The sequence below is a fragment of the Neomonachus schauinslandi genome, chromosome 9, assembly GCF_002201575.2.
Source record: "Neomonachus schauinslandi chromosome 9, ASM220157v2, whole genome shotgun sequence".
Taxonomy (NCBI): domain Eukaryota; kingdom Metazoa; phylum Chordata; class Mammalia; order Carnivora; family Phocidae; genus Neomonachus; species Neomonachus schauinslandi.
The window spans coordinates 72,899,003-72,919,104 of NC_058411.1; the positions used below are offsets into that span (position 1 = coordinate 72,899,003).

Below are 20,102 nucleotides of genomic sequence, written 5' to 3' on the forward strand. Positions count from 1 at the left end.
GGGGGGGGGCGCGGACGTCTTTGTAGGGGCCCGAAGGCAGGGAGCGAGGGGCCTGGGGGTGCAGGGCGGCCGAGCCGGGAGCCAGAGTGGATGAGCGCCCCCCGGCTCAGGTAGGGCTGATAGAAGAGGGGGAAGGGACCCAAACTCTCCCGGAGCGGGGGTGGGGGAGGGGAGAGGATGGGGGGTGCTTCCCTCTCTGCGTCCCAAACAAAGTGTCACAAAGAGCTCGACCGGCGGCAGCGGCGGAGGCGGCTGCAACTCAGCTTTTGTTCTCCCGGCCGGGGTAGCTGAGCCCTGGCCTCCCAATCTCCCAACCCTGCCCCCCATCATCCTTCTAGCTTATCTTCCCCGGGAGGGGACTGGGGTGCTGCTGGAAGAATCTCTTGTGCAGGATCACAGGTCCTGCCCTACTTGCCAACCTACTTCTGGGAGGGAGATTTTCCCAGAGGCTCTCCTGCCCACCCCCCACCCCCTAATCTGAGGACTGAGGCTCATATGGGTGCTAAGACTCTGACCTTTCTAGGGTCAGCTCCAGTTAAGGGGACTTAAGGCTGGTGCCGTGCCCCCTCCCCCAAATCAAGGTCCTCTAGAACTTTCAGAAGAGGGGTCAAGTTGGGACATGCCTGTGGAATAAGATCCACCATGGTGGGGTGGCAGTAGGTCAGCAGGTGTATCTTCCTCTTGTCTCCTGCTGCACAGTTGGAGTCAGTGACTGAGGTGCCGTGCCCCCAAATCAGGACAGTGAGGATGGAGGGAAGGAGGCTTTACCAAGAACTCAGTGTAAAAGATGGACATGCTGTGATGTGGCGTCAGTTTAGAGGAACTCCCTGAGCAGTGAGGTTCAGAGGGCCATGGAGAGGAGACCATAAAAGTGAGCTACTGACATGTGCTTGTGATAAAAGTGGTCTTGACTCTAGACCACCTAAGAAGCCCCCTTTCTTTCTTACCTCATCTTGTACCGCGTTAATCATAATTGGTAGCCGACTTCAGAGGTGTGGGATTCTCAACAGAGGGAAGAATATCAAGTATTAGAAATGACCAGTGACAGAGGCTTAGCCACAACTGTACCTCAGAAGTCCTGAATCCTTGCCCCTTACACTTTGACCCTAAAAACTTTTGAACCACAGGTTTGAGGGACAATCTTTGAGGTCCTTCAGGCGACAGATGCTTCTGTGTACCCGTCCTTATTTCTAAGTCTTCTCACCAACCCTTCCAGCCCTCCCTAATGCAGTAAGATTTGACGGTCCACATCCCCTTCCTCGCCAGCTTTTCTAGCACATAAAAATAATTGGCCAGTTGCTTTGGAACGATTTCCGATCCCTATCCCTGGCTCTGTATCCCTATAGGACCCAAAGACGGACCAGATAACCCCTGATTCCTGGTGGGGGTGGAAAGTAGGTCATTACTACTGTCTGGCCAAGTGTCGTGGATGGTGTTTAGGGCCTAACTCTAGAAAACTCTGTGATTATTGCCCACAGACAATACATGCATGCTGTGGGGTCCAAGCCAGTTCATAGATCTTGGACCCTGTCGGTGCTCTCTCCTATTGAAAACAAAACAAAACAAAACAAAACAAAACACTCATGGGATCAGGTGCCTGGGGCCTCCTTTGGTGTGGAGATGATTCAGGAGGTCTTGACTGGGCCTGGGAAGGTGTCTAAGTGGGTTTTGTTGATTTGAGGCTACCCTCTAGGGAAACTTTCCCTGCTTGGGAATTCAGCTTGAATTTAGGCCTCCTTGTATATCACTTTTTTTCATCCTGGAAAATGCTATGTGCAAAGTAGTTCTTTTGTTTTTGTTTTGTTTTGGCGGAGGAAGCTTTGCCCTGTTCCTACTCTACTAGCTTCATATGTGAGGTCAGCCTCCCGTGAGGTATTTTGCTTGCTGTCCTACAGGCAGTTTTAGGGGCCCTAGAATCTTCTCAGAATCAGAATATGTGCCCATAGGTTAGTCAGCTATGACCATGCAGTATTCCCAGCCTCCCCCCTCCTCCCCCACCATCTGCTTCCTCTGAATATACCAGATTGGCTGTACACCAGGATGTTCCGGGAATCCCCAGGAGAGCAACAGAATGTGATGGACCCAAATACGATGCCTCAGTAACTCATTCCAGGATGTACAAACTGTAACTGTCAGGACACTCCTTATAGCTAATTAAAATTCTTCTAGTTACATCTATTTTCTATTACATTTATCTATTTTCAGTGACATCTAAAAGGCCAAAATAATCCCTCTGGTACCACAGTTCTCCCCCTCCCCCGCCGTGGTTCCCAGATAGGAATTTAAAAAAAATCCTCCAGCTTTTCTCAGTGCTTTATCTGTGGTGCTAAAATGGCAAATGTGGCCCCTCTAGGACTTCTAGCTCTTTCTATGGTACCGAGGTGGCCAAAGTGGCTCCTCTGGTAGCCCACTGCACTCTCCATGGTACTGAAGGGATGACCATCTGTTTTTAACATCTCTCTGGGGTCCAGAAGAGTCCTGTGACTCAGAACCACAAATTTTCGAGCTGGAAGGGACCATCAATATAAATTAGTCCAACCTCCTTATTTTACAGATGAGTAAACTGGGAGGTTAAGTGATTTACTGAAGGTTGCAGGGCTATTAATAGACTGGGCCCACAATAGCCTTGCACTCCTCAGCCCTACTCTTTAATTCACCTTTCATGACACTACTCACAGAGCCTAGCTGGGCTCTTGGTCTCAGGAAAGGGGTTTGTTTGGAGGATCCAGAATATGACAGTGGATGCCCTAATTTGGAGCTACAGAAATACAAATATTAAACGTGGTGGTGGAGGTTGTTTAGTGACCCTTGGATGAGGACACTTTGTCAATCAACCAACCTCCTGTTAATAAAACTCCCTTAACCCAGATTTCACATGTAACAGGTACCTGCCCCTTCATGGAGTCTTACCATATTCACATTCATTAAATGTCAAAAATTAAAGAAGCCTTGGACCTCCAGAGCCTTTTTCTCTTCGCTGATAAACAGTGCTGACTCCTGGCACAGTTCTCTTCTGTTAAAGATCCTTAAGCAAAGTAATGCTTGAGTCCTTTTCTTTCTCAGTAACCCATTTCAGTTTCACAATGCCTATTGTAAGGAAGTTCTTTATATCTCAAATATTCTTTCTATCTCAGGCAAAAAAATAGGTTAGGCCCACATTCATCTAGTGTCGACCAGATACAATTCTAAATGTAAGCTAGGCTGGCTGACTTCTCCTCGGGCTCCCCAGGCCTATTTCCATGAATGTTAATTCTGGGGTTGCTTCTAAGTCCTAATGCTAACCTCTGCAGCTTAGAATCAGGAGCGCCCCCCCCCCCCCCCGCCCCAATCTTCTCAGTGCTCTTCTCTTTCCTCAGAACTGGAGCTCTGCACATCCCAGGCCCAGGGAATTTCAGCCTGGAGAATTTTAACCCTTTCCTGCTCAGAGCATGTGCTGAGCCCCTATCTGTGCAGATGGCCCAGCCCCGCCCCCCGTCCCTCACTCCAGCCTCTTGAGCTCAGAGCCAGTGTAATCCTCCTCTTGTGTGAGGGAGCCTCTCCCCTGCAGAGAGGAGGAAAGCCTGCCTCGGAACAGCCCTGGACAAAGGGGCTGAGATGCCCCATCAAACTGCAGGCTCCAAGGTTTGAAACACGGGGATGAATCCTATCTGGTATTTGCAGTTTTTAACCCCTTCCCCAGGCCAGGAGCACCCCTTAACTTCCACTCCTCCCCCAACTCTCTCTTCATTCCCTCTCCCTCTGGCTCTCTCCCCCTTCATGCCCCTCCCCCTCTGTCTGTCTCCAGACTCTCTGCTGCTGGGAGGTGTTTCTCTCCCATGCATGAATGAGTCTCTGTAATGAATGGAAATGAATGGATCAGGAATCCAGGCGGAGGGAGGGAGAACGAGGGGGAAGAGACAGAAAGACAGGATAAGGGCAGAAGGAAGGACTGTGGAGTGTGGAAGGATGTTTGGCTGGCGGGTCAGTTAGGGGTCTGAGAGCAACTGGTCTCACTTGGACAACTGGGGAGCATGGCAGGCCCACCCCGTTTGCTCATTAAGCTGCACAGCCTAACTTAAACGAGAGAGGGGTATACTGTGATGGTTTCTACCACCAGGGGGTGGTGGTGGTGGTGGTGATGATGGTGGTGGTTTTGGACTAGGCATTTAAAATGAATAATTTGGGGGAAGACATCTGGGTTATCAGGGAGCCTGTGGGCTGGGCAAATCAAGGAGTACAAATTTTGAAGACGGCAGCCCCCTCCTGTCTCAGGGTGCAAGGAAGGGTAATGAAGGGCCAGGTTGCAGGAGTAGGGGCTGCTAAGAGTATGGGGTTGGGGGTGCCTCTTTCCACTGCTGAAAACCAGGGCTCATCTTTCCCTCCAAACCTGTCTCTCTTGCTTTAGCTCTTCAGCACCTGTTGCCTTCACTAGCAGCTTTTCCTCCTCCTCTTCCCTGCACTCCCCAGAACCAAAGAATGTGAAGGGGGTCCATGGAGGTGAGTGAAGAAGCCCTGGCCTGAACCAACCAGCAAGTACTTAACAATTATACTCCTTCCCCTCCCTACCTCTCTTAGAAGTTATGTCTGTGGCCCCAACAGCTCAATTCCCATTCATATCCCACTTCCCCAAGGTGAGTGGGAAGGGCACTCGGTGTTCCTGATCCAGGCCCCAACCCACCCTCCCTCGAGTTCTTCTGGCCTTCCACGCCCTTGCTTTCCCCACAGCTGTCCCTTCTCCATCCCTTGCTCTACTCAGGTCTTTCTCCACAGGGCTCACGTCCCCGCGCCCCGGGCGGCCACTTAGCGCCCTCGCCGCCCGCCTTCGACGGCGAACTGGATCTGCAGCGCTACTCCAACGGGCCAGGCGTGAGCGCCGGGTCTCCAGGGATGGGAGCGGTGGGCTGGTCCGAGAGTCGTGCAGGCGAAAGGCGCTTCCCCTGCCCTGTATGCGGGAAGCGCTTCCGCTTCAACTCTATCCTGGCTTTGCACCTGCGGGCGCACCCAGGCGCCCAGGCCTTCCAGTGCCCGCACTGTGGCCACCGTGCAGCGCAGCGTGCCCTGCTACGCTCACATCTGCGCACGCACCAGCCCGAGCGCCCGCGTAGCCCCGCCGCACGCCTGTTGCTGGAGTTGGAGGAGCGCGCGCTACTGCGCGAGGCCCGGCTGGGGAGAGCCCGAAGCTCAGGGGGCATGCAGTCCACCCCTGCCACTGAGGGCCTGGCGCGGTCCCAGGCTCCTTCGTCGTCCGCCTTCCGTTGCCCCTTCTGCAAAGGCAAGTTTCGCACCGCGGCGGAGCGCGAACGCCACCTGCACATCCTGCACAGGCCCTGGAAGTGCGGCCTGTGCAGTTTTGGCTCCAGCCAGGAGGAGGAGCTGCTGCATCACAGCCTGACGGCCCACGGAGCTCCTGAGCGCCCCCTGGCGGCCAGCTCGGCCGCACCCCAGCCTCAGCCTCCACCCCAACCTGAACCCAGATCAGTCCCAGAGTCTGAGCCGGAGCCTGAACGTGAGGCAGCCCCCGCCCCCGCTCCTGCCGCTCCCGAGGAGCCCCCCGCGCCCCCGGAGTTCCGCTGTCAAGTGTGTGGCCAGAGCTTTACGCAGTCCTGGTTTCTGAAGGGCCACATGCGCAAGCACAAGGCCTCCTTCGATCATGCGTGTCCCGTGTGTGGCCGCTGCTTCAAGGAGCCCTGGTTCCTTAAGAACCACATGAAGGTGCACGCCAGCAAGCTGGGCCCGCTGCGTGCCCCGGGGCCTGGTTCCGGGGCTGCCCGGGCCCCCCAGCCTCCTGACCTGGGCCTGCTGGCCTATGAGCCGCTGGGCCCCGCGCTCCTCTTGGCCCCGGCGCCCACTCCCGCTGAGCGCCGTGAGCCTCCGAGCCTCCTGGGCTACCTGAGCCTGCGAGCGGGCGAGGCCCGGCCCAATGGTGAGGGTGCCGAGCCTGGGGCTGGCCGCAGCTTCGGAAGCTTCCGCCCACTGCCCTCCGCTCTCCCGGCCCGGGCTCGCCGGCATCGCGCCGAAGAGCCAGAGGAGGAAGAGGAGGTGGTGGAGGCGGAGGAGGAGACCTGGGCCCGCAGCAGGGCGTTGGGCCCTCTGGCTTCACTGCACCCGCGCCCAGGCGAGGGGCCAGGGCACTCTGCGCCTGCTGCGGGGACCCAAGCAAGGTCCACCGCCACGCAGGGTATGTAAGGGGTCTTTTCCCTCCAAGGTTTCCACATTCTGGGCCCATCTGATGCCACCACTGCCCTCCTGTCCCCTCCTCTTTAAAAAGGACCTATCTCTTAATTCTCGATTTTTTTTTTTTCACCCCTGGAGGCCACTTTTCAAGGGCCTAGCACAACTCACAACAAATCCAACCCCTCAGGTTCCCTCAAACATACTGTTTCCTTCTGGGGCCCTGAGGGGAAGCAATCCTAAGGGGTGGGTGTGGGGCGCATGGCCCTGATAGGGTTAGGGCAAAGGGCCTTTCTGACTTCCCTTAACGTGTGTGTTGCAGAAGAGAATGGGCTATTGGTTGGAGGGACCCGGCCTGAAGCGGGCCGGGGAGCCACAGGAAAGGATTGCCCCTTCTGTGGAAAATCTTTCCGCTCTGCGCATCACCTTAAAGTGCACCTGCGAGTGCACACAGGTGAGGGGGGCAGCCTCTGGGGTGCGGAGGGACCTGGAGGGCGGGAAGAGACATGAGAGAGCTACCGGAAACGCAGCCTTCAGATTGGCCAGTTGAGATGGGGGAATGCTGCTCTGTTGAATGAGACGGGGTGGGGGTGGCAGTGTGTTTTTCTGGTCCAGAGGCGCTTGTACAGAGAGCGAAATGCGGGTGGGGGCGGGCGGTGATCGTGCCTCTGTGACCCTGTCGCCCCCCCTTTCTCCAGGCGAGCGCCCCTACAAGTGTCCGCACTGCGACTACGCGGGCACCCAGTCCGGCTCGCTCAAGTATCACCTGCAGCGCCACCACCGAGAGCAGAGGAGCGGGGCGGGCCCCGGACCACCCCCGGAGCCGCCACCCCCTTCCCAGCGGGGTTCGGCACAGCAGGCACAGCAGTCGGGAGCCAAGCCGGCTCCGCAGCCTGCGACCTGGGTGGAGGGCGCGGCGAACCCCCGGCCTCCTTCGAGCGCGGCGCCGGGGTCCCGTCGGAAGCCCGCCAGTCCCGGGAGGACCCTGCGCAACGGGCGAGGCGGTGAGGCCGAACCCCTGGACCTGTCCCTGCGGGCGGGGCCGGGAGGCGAGGCTGGGCCGGGGGGTGCCCTCCACCGATGCCTCTTCTGCCCCTTCGCCACTGGAGCCCCTGAGCTCATGGCCTTGCACCTGCAAGTGCACCACAGCCGCAGGGCTCGGGGCCGCAGGCCGCCCCAGGCCGACGCGTCTCCGCCCTACGCCCCTGCACAATCGGGAGAGACCCCTCCCAGCCCTCCGCAGGAAGGGGAGGAGGGCCCCGGGCTGTCGAGATCGGGAGAGGCGGGGCTGGGGGGACAAGAACGGTAGGGAGCCCTCTTAGGGGCGGTTAGCTTAGTGAGCTCACCCCGCGGGAGCGGGGGAGCGCTAGAGGTAGTTGGGTAGAGCAGCCAGCAGGGGGCAGCGTGGGACCCATATCCCAGCCCCAGGCGGACCAGAGGTGGAGGGGGGTGGAGGGCGTGGCGGGCGTAGGAGGGTGGGCGGGCGCTACCCACCCAGCCCAGGGGAGAGTCACAGTGCCTTAGAAGTGGCAGGGGTGAGGATCAAAGAACGGGGTCCCAGGGCTGGCAGAGGGTTGTGTCCCTGTTGAGGAGCCGCTCTGCCAGTCTTTGCTGGTCCATAGGCGTGAGAGTTTATTTTTGTACAATGGGTGGGGGTGGGGGGCACTGTACCCTTCTAGCCCCTTCAGGGGCCCTGTAGACGTCGCTATTTTTGGTACGATTCCTGTCATCCCTGTCGCAGAGTTGTGTCCCCAATAAACAGGTGTCTTGAGGCACAGGGCGCTGTGTCTGTCTGCCTATGTCCTGTCCTCCTTGGAGGTTTTGTCGGAAATACTTCTGCAGGCGCTTAGTGATCACCCAAAGAGCTTAACGAGGAATGAGAAATCTTGGGCTTTACCCCTAGACTTCGGCTTCTGTAGCTCTGGGGGTGGGGCCCAGGAATTAGCATTTAGCAAGCAGCCTAGGGGACTCTCACGCCCTGTGGTTTGAGGACCTCATCCTGAGAAGTGCTGGACTGTGCTGGATCCAGCTTGAGGGTGACCACCTCAGCCTCCGGAAGTGGGTGCAGCGGGACAGGAGGAACTTGGCAGAGTGCATTGAGCCTCCGAGAGCCACCGTGGAGGAGGCACATTCTCCCGCACCCAGGCTCAGTTTGGGGCCAGGAAGGGGTACTGGGTGCCTTGAAGCCTTGGTTTTTATTTTCTGTGTTCCAGTTAATGGTTGGGTGAGGGGAAGTTCTCAAGGTGGCAGTGTCACTTCAACCCAGAGGTCTGCTCTAGCTCTTCCGACACAAAGTGTGAGTAAATACGTTTAATATAACAACAGTATTGTAATAACAGTAATTACATGTATAAAGTTTGCAGTCCCCCCCCCCATAATGGTTTGCATAGCTCCATTTCCTATGACACCCCAGAGTGGAGTCACCAGAACTACAGCTGACCTGGCAGAGATGAGTCTTCTCAGGAAGAGTCCGGGTAGCACCGGACGGAGGGGAGGACGCAGGCTGTTGGGGGAGGGCCGACACGGAGCAGTGTCCTGGGAGTAGGCAGTGGCCTGGGATGGGGAAGGACTGGATGAGGGATCATTTCTCCACCTCCAGGGTACGAAGGCAAGCAAGTGTGGCCACGCTGGTTCCTGTAGGAAGGCACCCGGCTGGAGAGAGCTAGGGACAGCAGCAGGGAAACACGCTGGTCCTGCGACCTCCTCTCTGTCCAGGGAGCACAGAGAAGGAATTCAGTGCTCTTCCAGTCCTCCACTATGTCCCACTGCCATCCTGGCCCAAAATGTGCTGACGGGAGGGACTGCAGCCAAGTTCTCCATCTTCTCTAGAAGCCAGGAGAGAAGAGGGAGATGGGTCGGGAGAGGGAAGAAGCTGACTTGCAAGCAGCTGGGGGAAGGAAGGCAGTTGATGCAAGAAGTTAGGAGTGTTGGATATAGTGGAGAGGGGGTACTGACTTACCCAGGTCACAGAGGAGTGGTGGGGTCACTCAGGGCTCGGGCATGACTCTGCAAGGAGATGAACTGCAGTGAACTTAAAGGGCAAGGAAATGTCCTCGTTCCTATATCCACCCCCCCCCAAGCCTGCCAATTCACCTCTCTCCTCCTCCCCCAAATTCCTCAATTTGGCTGATTTAATCCAAGTCCAGATGCTGTTGGCATTGCCCCCTTTCCATCCGCTCCTGCACTGTGTTCCTTATTAAAGACTCCCTTTTCACTTCTGACCTTGCTGCCTCTCAGTCAGGTCTAGGGGGAGAGAACAAAGGCAGACTGGACAATATATCCAACCTGTGGTCTTGCTGGGAGCACAGGCTCATTGGTTCTCCCTGCCCCCGTGGGTGGGAGGAGAATAGCCCACTCAGAAAGTGGCTGAAGAGATCACCCCACTGCTAGCCCTAGTATAGGGACTTACCTGCCGGGACAGCCCTAAGATCCCTCCACTGGCCAGAGTGGGAGTGCTGCTCCCAGGGTGGGGGGGTTGCAGGCTGGGGCTGTTTCTTGGTCCTGGGGACACATCTCCAGAAGAGTCAAGTGTTTCTGGGGCTGGAGGGGAAGCTAGGGTGAGAGCAGGGTATAGAATCCCTCTAGATTACCTTAAGCAACCAAGCTGCTCCATCGGGGAAGAAAAAGCTCCATAGCAACAGGAAGCTGTGAGTCACCATAGCAATCCAGTTGCAAGAGAACCCCCCTACCAAGAGGCAGGAAATTGTCAGCAGCATCATTAGAGCAAACCAGGGAAGAAGCGACAGGAAACTATAAGGATTGCCGTGGTGAACCAGGAGGGTACAACAGGAAGCTGAGCAGTTTCCATAGAAACCCAAGGAGAGCTAGAGAGAGAGGTACAGAGGAAGTGCTTCTTAGCAACAGGCTGCTGTAAGCATTATCCTAGCAACCAGATGGACGGCTCTTTTAGCAATGGGGAAGCTGTACATAGTTGTCATGGCAACTGGGCTACTTGGCTAGAAAAAGGAATTGCTTAGCAGCAAGCAGCCTGAACATCACCACGATGACCCAGCTGTTGGGAGCCACCCCTTGAGAGGTGCCTCACCCGGGGAAATTTGCTTGACGTCCAGATCCCAGGCCTCCTCCTCGACGCGGGCAGGCAGGGAGCAGGCTCCCGGTGAGAGGCCGGGAAGGGAAGGGCCGGCATGCTCAAAGGATGACACGGCCACAGAAGCCCGGGTGCGGGCGGCTGCAGAGAGGGGGCGGGGTGGGGTGGGGTGCTGGTGTGGGAAAGCCCTCCTGGCTCTCTGAAATGACCCTCAGTCTTGCAGAGGGCCTCCCAGTCAGTCCCACAATTTCTGGGAAGACATGTCCACTCATTACCCTTCCTCACTTTTCCACCATGCCTCCCCACTATGCCCTCACTCTCAAGGTCTTGACTCCTGGGGGCCACCCCCTCAGCACTGTGGCCCTCACCTCTTCCAGTGAGCAAGGCACTCAGTGTCCGCTCCCCAAGGGCTTTGATGTCCAGGAAGGGTTTATTCCCAATGCCCATGGAGACCATCTGCTGCACTCGGAGCTCTAGGGAACAGAGACCCTGTTACCAACCTCCTCCAGCCACCCCCCTTTGCTCCAAGCACTATCATGGTGGACTCTTCTGCTCCTTGCCATTTCTCATTCATCTGGTATCTCCTGTTACTCTTGCTCCAACTGTCACAACTTGGATGATGATGGTGGGCCTTGACTACCTCCTCAGACAGCTGTCTCTTGTCTCCTACATGTTGCATCCTGCCCATTTGGCATCCCAGCCACCTAACTTCTAATACTCACCTTCTGCCCTTTATCTTGGGCATTAAGAGCAAAGCTCTCATTTTTACACACCTTTATAGTTTGTCAAGTGCTTCGATAGAAAATCACCTTATTTCATCGTCCCTATCACACGAAGCTGTCACTTTCCTTTTTTCAGATGAGTGGAATGGGGTTCAGAGAATTAAAAACAAAAACCCATCCCCCAAAAAAATCCCAGAACAAAACACATAGAAACACTAGTCCAGGTCACACAGCAAGTAAATTCTGGAACCCGGGTCCAGTGAGCACTCCCTCACCCTCTTTTGCCCTGCCATTTGCTCTTGCTTTTCTGAAATGGGTAGCTTCCTCTTTCCTTTTGGTATACCTTAGACTAATTTCTATGCCAGCAATCTCTCTCCAGTCAGATCCGGAATCATCTCCTAAGTCATTCCTTCTCCATCCCACACCCTGTTTTCCCAAATGGTCTCCACACGCTCCGACTAATCTCCTCCCGTAACCTGGACCTTAAGCCCACCCCCCTCCCCCCGGCTCTGCCTGGTACCCTTGTTGTGAGCTGCCTGTCTCCACAGCAGCTGGGCAACAGAACTGGTCCACTTGAGCTTGATCTCTGGCGAGGCTGCCTGCAGTGTGTACGCTTCTCGAGTACGCCGCCGCCGGAACCACAACTCAAAGCAGAGTCCGCTGTCCCCGATGTTTTCTGTTAGCCCCATGTCAGCAGTCTGAGAAAGAGCGGAGGAGAGTGGGTGAAGACAGAGTGAGGCATGGCTAGATGGTACCACATGGAAAAGCACTACACTTAGCTTGGCATCTGGTAGATGTTCAGTAAATGTTTGCTCAACACCTACCATATGCCAAGTGTTCTACATTTAGTCTTCATAACAACCATAATTTACAGAAGGGGAATGCCCAGAGACACGAAGCAACTTGCCCAGGGGCTTATCATAGCTGAGTAGAGAGAGAGGGCTCAAATCCACGTCTACATTATTCCAAACCTAGGCTTTTTTCTCTATACTGTACTCCCCGTCCCCCGCCTCCCCCCATAGCTGGAATGAATGTAGGGAGACAAAGTTTAGAAACCCTTAGGGGATGCCTGGGTGGCTCAGTCGGTTAAACGTCTGCCTTCGGCTCAGGTCATGATCCAGGGGTCCTGGGATAGAGCCCCACATCCAGCTCCTTGCTCAGCGGGGACCCTGCTTCTCCCTCTGCCTGCCGCTCCCCCTGCTTGTGCTCTCTCTCTCTGTCAAATACATAAATAAAATCTTAAAAAAAAGAAAGAAACCCTTAGAATCACGCCATACTGCCTGATCTAGGACTATAGGTCTCTCTCTCTCTCTCTTTTTTAAGGTTTTATTTTTAAAGTGATCTCTACACCTAACGTGGGGCTCAAGCTCACAACCCAAGATCAAGACTCAGACACAACCAACTGAGCCAGCCAGGTGCCCTGAGGACTATAGGTCTCTACTGATGTTTATCTGGATACCAAAGCGGTTTCCCTGAAGCAAGGCCTCCCTCCTCTCGTGTTCGGTTCCATTGTTTTCATCAACTTAAGCTATTAGATAGATAGATAGATAGATAGATAGATAGATAGATAGACAGACAGATAGAGTCCTTTCTCGTCACCCCCAGGGACCACCCCTAATTCAAAAAGCATATATTCTTAATGGGAAATGTCCTCAATTCTGGCTTGGAATGCCTTGTGAGTATCCCACATGAATGATAAGGAAAACCCCAATGACAATGACAGGAATTTCTATCACCTCTGACATCCTAACCTGATAGTTGATTAAGGTCAAAACCTGTTTTAGATGATTCAGATTCTGAACCTGGGTGTTTGGAGTTGAATTTCCAGAACATCTTGAGTTCTCAAGAAGAGCATGACTTCCTGTTCCGTCCCTGCCCCCAACCCCCCAATCCCAGCATTGTACCTTAAAGGCCTGCTTGTAAACAAAGGTCTCTGAGCCCCCCTCAGGGCCCTTGAGCTTGCTGAACAGGAGGAGATGCTCAAAGAGAAAGACATGCCGAAGGCACTTCTTTCGGCCACAGATGACGGTGAAGGGGTCCCGGTGTAGGAGCTGACCCTGCTCCTTCAGATCTGTCTGGGGAAAGGAAAAGGAAGGATAATTGGTCCTCAAGCCCTTTGGGTATATTTTATGGGGAATAAAAATGGAATTTATAGGGCAAGGGGCCAACTATACTGGTTCTCAGGCTGAGTCCGGAAATCAGGGAAGGCCTCAGCCGAGAATCCGTCCAGCAGTCACCATGCGTAGCACACCTGGCCTAGCCACGTAGTCCTGCCTCCAGAGAGAAGGCACCCTGCACAGTGGGGTTTATTGCCTCCCATGGGGAAGTCTGTAGACGTTGGAGATCAAGCACCATTCGGACCCAGGAAGAGAATCAGCAAAGAGCCGAAGGGGAAAGAGGTCTATCAGAGGAGGTAGCTTCCCCACCTGTTCTGGACCTTCTGGGTTAGAAAGAGGCTAGGTAAGGGAGAATAAGGAATGTGTTGGGCGGCGAGGTGCCCGAGGAAGTGCGGAGGAGATAGGGAAAGAGAAGCACTGGGAATAGAAGAGGAAAGCACAGGCAGAGGTAGGATCATGGGATGTTGGGCAGGACATAGCTTCTTTACTTATAGATGAGGACACTGAGGCCCAGGGAAGTTCAGTGACTTGACCAAGGCCATCTAGCTGATTGGAAATTAGAGCTGGGTCCTCTGATTTTGAGTCTGGTTTCTAAAGCCACAGGGCTGGACAGTTTGAACTGGAGTGACGAGCCATGGCCTCACCTCGCAGCCACGCACAGCCTCCACGGCCAGCAGGTCTCTGCCACGGGCCTCCTGTTCCCGGAGCAGCTGCACGGCAGCCCCAAGAGCCTGGCGCTCAGAACTCAGCTCAGGCCCAGCTTCCCTTAGGAGCTCCTCCAGGAGCCGCCCATACCGAGCTAGCTGCTCCAGGGGCTGCTGCAAGGCCCGGGGCAGGGGGGGGGCCACTCTCCGCTGAGCCCTGGTTGGGGAGAAGACAGACAGGGATGAGGGGAGGGGCTGGAGCTAGCAGGGGCTGAGCTCTGTCGGGGAGGCGGATGGTATTCCAGGCTTTTGGGGGGTAGAGGAAGCCCAGAGACTGCTGAAGGTAAGGTGGAACTTTCCCCAGAAAGAAAGCAGATAGGAGGTCTGCAAGAGATTCTACCAGCCTCTGAATCTTGAAGGAGAGGAATACAAATAATCCCTTATAGTCTCTGGCTTTTAACTCTTGAAGTCACTTTCACGTAAAGTCTTTTGATCCTCACAGCACTCTGTGAGTTAGATACAGTGGCAGCGCCCCCATTTACCAGATGTAGAAACAGAGGCCCAGAGGAATCAAGAGTCTTGCCCCAAAGTCCCTCAGGATAAAAACTCAGGCTCAGTTGGCTCCCAGTCCAGTGCTGGTCCCACCCTCGGCACTTCGGGGAGATTATTGGACACATCCAGGAAAGCTTTTCTTCCCCGAGAGACTTTGAGGTTGGGTGCGTTTTAGGGATTCCTGGCCCCTCTCCTTCTCGTGGGGGTTGGAGCAAAGTTTACCTTGGTTGGGGGGCCAAGTGCAGCCAGACCATTCTCCAGTTTGTGTTGGTGCTTCACGTACTGGGCGTAAAGGCTGAACTGATCCCCCTGTGCCAGTGGGTAAGAGACAAGCCATCACCTGGTGAGAGACAAGCCTCTCTCTTTCCTCCTTCCCATCCTCACTACAGCGCAAAGGAGAGACAGGCCATTCAGTCTGCCTGGGAAATGACGGGCTCCCACGCAGAGAGTGAAGGCCAGGCAGCACTTGAGGACAGGGACACAGGCTAAGTGGATCCAGAGGGGCCCAGAGAACAGCCCTGGGCCCCAGAGTCTCGGACCACACACTTTCGAGGGGACGGGGAGCAGATACTGAGAATGGATACAGGTGGATGGGGCTGAGACGTGAGAAGGGAGAGGACCTAGAAGAAGTGTTAGGGGTCACTCACATGGCGAAGGAAGCAGGCCCCAATGCGCAAGGGGTGGGTGGCGCAGCCCTGAAGCTCCCGGAGAAAGTGTGTCCGATGGAAGCTGCGAAGCTTCTCCCGGGTACTCAGGGCGGCGGCCCAGGTGCCCCTCAGTTCAGGAGTCAGCTCGGGCCCTGGGGGCAGCACTGGCTCGCTCAAGGTGGCCACGTACTCCTGCTCACAGGCGATCAGCTCCGACACCAGACGCTGCTGGGCGCTGCAGGGGCAACAAGGAGTGTCAGAGGAGGCTGGGGCACGGGACCCCCAACAACACCGGATTCTTTTCCTGCTGGGCATTTGGGCCTGCCTCTTGGGCAGTAATTGGCCTGGGCTCTTACCTGATGCTTCGCTTGCGCTCCATCCGGGGCGTGCCTACTCCCCAGGGTCCATCTGGACCTCCAGCCCGGCCAAGCAGCACATGTTCTCGGGGCGAGCACGTCCTGTCTACCACCTCGGTACTGGTGACTTCCAGGCCTCGGATCAGCACGGTCCTCGGAGGCCTACCCTCTGCTTCTGGAGCCGCGTCCGGGCCCTCCTCTTCACAGTCCTCCCCACAGGGGGCCAGGGAGCAATGGGATGGGGCTGCACGAGGCCCAGGGCTGCCAGGGAGCAGCAGGGAGCTAAGGCTGGGCGAGGGGCTGTGGGGGCCCCGGGGGGCCCCTCCGCTGCTGGCGCTGTCTGCCCGCCGCCGCCGGTGGCCCCGCGGACTCGCCTCCTCTCCCAGCTGCTGCTGAATCCTCCTCTCCAGCTCTTGGCAGCGGGCCCGGCAGCGGCCCCACTCTCGCAGGGCGGCCGGGCTGCCCAGGTCCAAGGCCAGGGCCCGCATCTCCTGGAAGGTGCCGGCGCTCGGCTCCGGGGCCCGCCGCAGGGCCAGGGCTGCCAGCACGGCCTCCCTACCGGGCCCTGCTCCTGCCAGCCGAGCAGAACCTTCGTTCACCCATTCGTGCGCCTGCCGGGCCGAGGGGGCGGGGATGCGGAGAGGAAGAGTGAGGTCCGGTGCCACTCACGCATGCTGCCCAGTGGCAGCGCCTGTCCTTTTTTGGCTGACGGCTTCCCAGTGCTCACCCCCTCTCAGTCCTCTGAGAACACCCTCTTTCCTATCCCAGTGCCACCGCCTAATCGTGCCACTCTGAGCTGGTATGGAGACAGTGGGGCCCGGATGAAAGAAGAACCAGTATTTCCAGAGAATTTATCAATGGCAGGCTCTGTACTCAGTGCTTCTTACATACTACCTATATCATTCTCGCAGCAGCGCTGTGAGGGGGCTGTCTATGGAGGCATGCTCAGGCTTAGTAACTTGTCCTAGGTCCTTCAGCAAGTAGGTGGCAGAGCCAGGCAGCAAAAGAGATGGTCTCCTGAGTCCCTGCTTTTAGCAACTACCTGATCAGCTTCCCCAGGCAGAAGGCAGGCCGGGATGGGCATGGAAGGAAGAGGCTCTGCACACACCTGCTGGAAAAAGCGCTGTAGCCGCAGGGCTCGATGGAGGCCACTCTCAGCCTGCTCCAGCCGCTGTTCAAAGACATCCAGAACCTTCTGGGAGGTGGTGTCCTCCTCCAGGGCCAGGGCCTCCCGTGCCTGGGCCAGGCGCTCCTGGAGAAGGAAGGCTGCACTCAGACCTGGTCCCCAGCCCCAGTCAGTTTCCTCCTCCTTCCCACCCTGTGCCTCTTCTCCCCTGCCCCTCTCCCCCTTCTCCCCTCCCCTCTCCCCCTTCTCCCCCCCCCCCCCCCCCCCTTCCCCCCCGCCCCCCTCCCCCCTCTCCCCCTGCCCCTCTCCCCCTTCTCCCCTGCCCCTCTCTCCCTTCTCCCCCTGTCCCTCTCCCCCTTCTCCCCCGCCCCTCTCTCCCTTCTCCCCCTGTCCCTCTCCCCCTTCTCCCCCTGTCCCTCTCCCCCTTCTCCCCCGTCCCTCTCCCCCTTCTCCCCCTGTCCCTCTCCCCCTTCTCCCCCGCCCCTCTCCCCCTTCTCCCCGCCCCTCTCCCCCTTCTCCCCGGCCCCTCTCCCCCTTCTCCCCCTGTCCCTCTCCCCCTTCTCCCCTGCCCCCCTCCCCCTTCTCCCTGCCCCTCTCCCATTTCTCCCCTCCTCCCTCCCCCCTTCTCACCTGAACCTCCGTGCTGAAAGCCCGGAATTGCAGCTCCGTGTCCTGCAGGGCAGACAGGGAGTCGCTGGGTGCAGCGAAGCTGACCAGCTGCTCCTCCCCTGGGCCTGAGAGCCACTGCAGCACCTGAGGCAGACAGGGCGGGACAGCAGGGCCGTGAGGGAGGAGACCATGCCGTGGGAAGGAAAGCTGAGATCCAGCTCCAAGCCCACCACCCCGATCCATTGACCCTTGGGAGAACCATTTCATGTCAGCTGTAATGTGGGAATGGTTAACAGTGGTTGGTGGTAGTTTCCACAAGGGTCAAGTGAGAAAGCACCAGAATGGGAAGCTGGGCTGGCAGGAAGCACTGAGGGAGGCGGGCGAGGGTTCCAGGGCTCTGCCCGGAGGGGACATAGATAAAGCTGGTGTGAGCCTGAGGCAGAATGAGGATCATCTGGAACCGAGGAGGAGAAATTTCACATTCACTAAGTCCATTGATGGGTGGGCAGGGATCCCAGGGACCTGGCTTGAAGAGACAACCCAGTGTGTGGTGTGTGTGTATGTGTGTCCCCAGCTCTAGTTGCCTATTATGGTGATCTAAGGACTCTCACGTTGGTTCTGGGATATTTGACCAAAAAGGCATATTAATTTTTTTCTCTGAATTAAGGCTGGAAGCTGGGGTAGGACAGCTTGCGGACGAGAAGCCTGAGAATGTTCCCAGTAATTAGGGCCCGACCATAAACACTTGCACAGTCCTTTGCTGAATTCATTTGGTCATCCTAACACCCTTGTGAGGTAAGTGTCATTATGATCCCATTCTACAGATGCGGACTTGGGAACTCAGAGATGCTTCAAGATTTGTCCAACATCTCACTCCTAGCAGAGCTAGAACTCAAGCTGAGAACTGTAGACTCCCAATCCTGCGTGCTAACGGTTTTGAAATGGGGAAAATGGCTAATAAGCAAGCAAGCAAACAAATAGTAAGAGATACAACCCCTTGGATACTGGGTTGGAGGAAGCCAGTATGTAGAAACCCCAGAAAACAGAGAGCCCTGCCCCCCACTTTGACATTGACCCTGAGATGACCCTTCCCCTGATGCCCACATGTAGGTCCATGAGGTGCTCATTCACCATGCTTGGGGCTCTGGGGGAACAATCAGATTGCAAAGCCCCCTGTCCCCCTACCCCGCATGTTAGGCTAATCCCTGTGGGGCTCTTAACCCCAGGAGAGAAGAATCAAGGTTCAGAGAAGCCAGCCTTATCCCCAAATCTTCCCCACAAAGAGGCCTTAGCATCTTCCATTATCTTCTCCTTCCAAGGTGGAGGAAGGTGGGACCTTTCCAGCCTCAGGTTTGGGGATGACATCATAGAAAGAGTTGAGGGAACATGGGTGGCAGTGTAGCTAAAAAGCTGGTATTAATAGACACGTATTATTTTAAGTTATAGGCACCCTAGAGTCAATCAGCTCCTCCCCAAATCCCCTAGGGCACCCATGCACCTCTTCTGATCTCACAACCTCTAAGGATCCTGGATCAAATATTGCCGGTGGGGCAGGGGAGGTCTGGCTTCTCTGCTGGGGCTGAGATGCTGTGTCCCTCTTGTTGAATCTCACACCCACCTGCCCAACCTCCAGGGTGGGGTGAGGAGAGAGGGAGAGCCACCCAGTGGAGCTGGGAGGGGAGAACACCTAGAGCTGTGGGGGTCAGCAGCTAAGGGGGTGCTGGGGCCAGGTGTCCAGGCCACGTAAACGCCGTCTGCGGGTCCTGCCTCACCTGCTCCAGTTGGTGCAGGCGTTGCCGCTGCTCCTGCCGCTGCACGTGCAGGTTGGAGAGGCGCACGAGCTGGTGAATGGCCTCGTCCACCTCCTGGTACAGGGCGGCTGGGCCCGGGCCCTCCAGCCTGGGGAAAGAAAGGGGCAGAATGATCTACTGCCCTTGTCAAGCCCTGCCCCCCGCCCCCCCACCGCATTCCATCCTTGCACAGCAGGCCTGGATTTGAATCCCGACTCTCCCATCCACTGACTAATCTTGGCCAAGGCATTTAACACTTCTGATCCTCCAGATCCCTGTCCGTAATGGTAACTAGCACCTAGGGACGTTATGCGAAGGTTATAGGAGGTGAAAAAGCATGATCTCCTGCCCAGAGGCATGCTCAGTAAGAATGACCTGGCGCCTAAGGTTTATTGACGGCTCTCTGCTGTGTCTCCACCTGCCCCCCTCGTACTTGCTGCTGTGGGTGGCACGCAGCCTCATCAGGATGGCTCCCCCGTCCCTCTGCAGCTCCGTCAGCCGGGGATCTGCCCGCACCTTCTGTAGGGGCTCAAGCATTCCTACAGCCTCCTGGGGGCAGGGGGCAGCCGGCAGTAGGGGCTCCACCGGAGCATCCCCATCCCCCCCCCTCCCCGCCCCATCCCCACCCCATCCCCTTCCGTCTGGTCTCATGTCCTACCTCTCCCTCCTCCGGCTCTGTGGCTCCCTCCAGCTCCTCAATGGCTTGCCTCACGGAGCACAGCACCCCTTGGCACAGGCGGCACAGCCTCGCCACTTCCTGAAACACACACACACACACACACACACACACATACGCGCGCGCGGATGGAGGCGGGGCAGCCCCAGAGACTTTTATGGAAACAATGCTCCGTTAGTTTCTGACTTTGTTGTTTACTAATTGTATGACATTAAGCAGGTCCAGAAACCTCCCAAATCTCAGGTTTCTTCATTGTAAAGTCAGGACAAGATACACAGAATTTTGGGGCGCCTGGATGGTGCAGTCAGTTAAGCGTCCGACTCTTGTTTCGGTTCAGGTCGTGATCTCAGGTCGTGAGATCGAGCCCCGCATCAGGCTCCATGCTCGGTGTACAGCCCGCTTAAGATTCTCTCTCTGCCCCCCAAAACCCCCATTCATGCTCTCTCTCTCAAAAAAAGATACACAGGGGCGCCTGGGTGGCTCAGTTGGTTGAGCGGCTGCCTTCAGCTCAGGTCATGAACCCGGAATCCCGGGATGGAGTCCCGCATCGGGCTCAGTGAGGAGTCTGTTTCTCCCTCTGACCCTCTCCTCTCTCATGCTGTCTCTTACTCTCTCTCTCTCAAATAAATAAATAAAATCTTAAAAAAAAAAAGATACACAGAATT

At 56.4% G+C, this 20,102-nt stretch overlaps 2 protein-coding genes across 4 annotated transcripts; one reads left to right on the plus strand and one right to left on the minus strand.

The window, feature by feature from the left end:
• The first annotated feature begins 4,285 nt into the window (after nt 1–4,285).
• ZNF219 (zinc finger protein 219) lies at nt 4,286–7,608 on the plus strand. Of its 3 annotated transcripts, none has more exons than XM_021695486.1 (5): nt 4,286–4,476; nt 4,750–5,285; nt 5,319–6,157; nt 6,473–6,604; nt 6,849–7,608. In XM_021695486.1, exons 1-5 carry the CDS (start codon nt 4,471–4,473, stop codon nt 7,457–7,459), a joined length of 2,124 nt encoding a protein of 707 aa, XP_021551161.1. In that variant the 5' UTR covers nt 4,286–4,470; the 3' UTR covers nt 7,460–7,608. The 3 variants fall into 3 exon arrangements, with proteins under 3 accessions (XP_021551161.1, XP_021551162.1, XP_021551160.1); XM_021695487.1 differs by having other exon boundaries at nt 4,750–5,193; nt 5,317–6,157; XM_021695485.1 differs by having other exon boundaries at nt 4,750–6,157.
• Nucleotides 7,609–8,614: 1,006 nt separating this feature from the next.
• ARHGEF40 (Rho guanine nucleotide exchange factor 40) lies at nt 8,615–19,459 on the minus strand. The gene is given in 16 exon segments (XM_044917901.1): nt 8,615–8,975; nt 9,110–9,156; nt 9,560–9,690; nt 10,567–10,671; nt 11,441–11,618; nt 12,825–12,995; nt 13,682–13,879; nt 13,881–13,898; nt 14,456–14,542; nt 14,881–15,115; nt 15,237–15,847; nt 16,345–16,488; nt 16,993–17,115; nt 18,744–18,870; nt 19,195–19,310; nt 19,420–19,459. Coding segments are annotated over 14 exon segments (2,274 nt in total). The 5' UTR covers nt 19,299–19,310; nt 19,420–19,459; the 3' UTR covers nt 8,615–8,975; nt 9,110–9,114.
• Between the last annotated feature and the right edge of the window lie 643 nt (nt 19,460–20,102).

What these genes read in the sequence shown, in the direction of transcription:
- ZNF219 (XM_021695485.1), top strand. An exon ending in AAGGTCCACCGCCACGCAGG is followed by an intron (nt 6,158 to 6,472) that starts GTATGTAAGGGG and finishes TGTGTGTTGCAG; the next exon opens with AAGAGAATGGGCTATTGGTT. An exon ending in GCACCTGCGAGTGCACACAG is followed by an intron (nt 6,605 to 6,848) that starts GTGAGGGGGGCA and finishes CCCTTTCTCCAG; the next exon opens with GCGAGCGCCCCTACAAGTGT.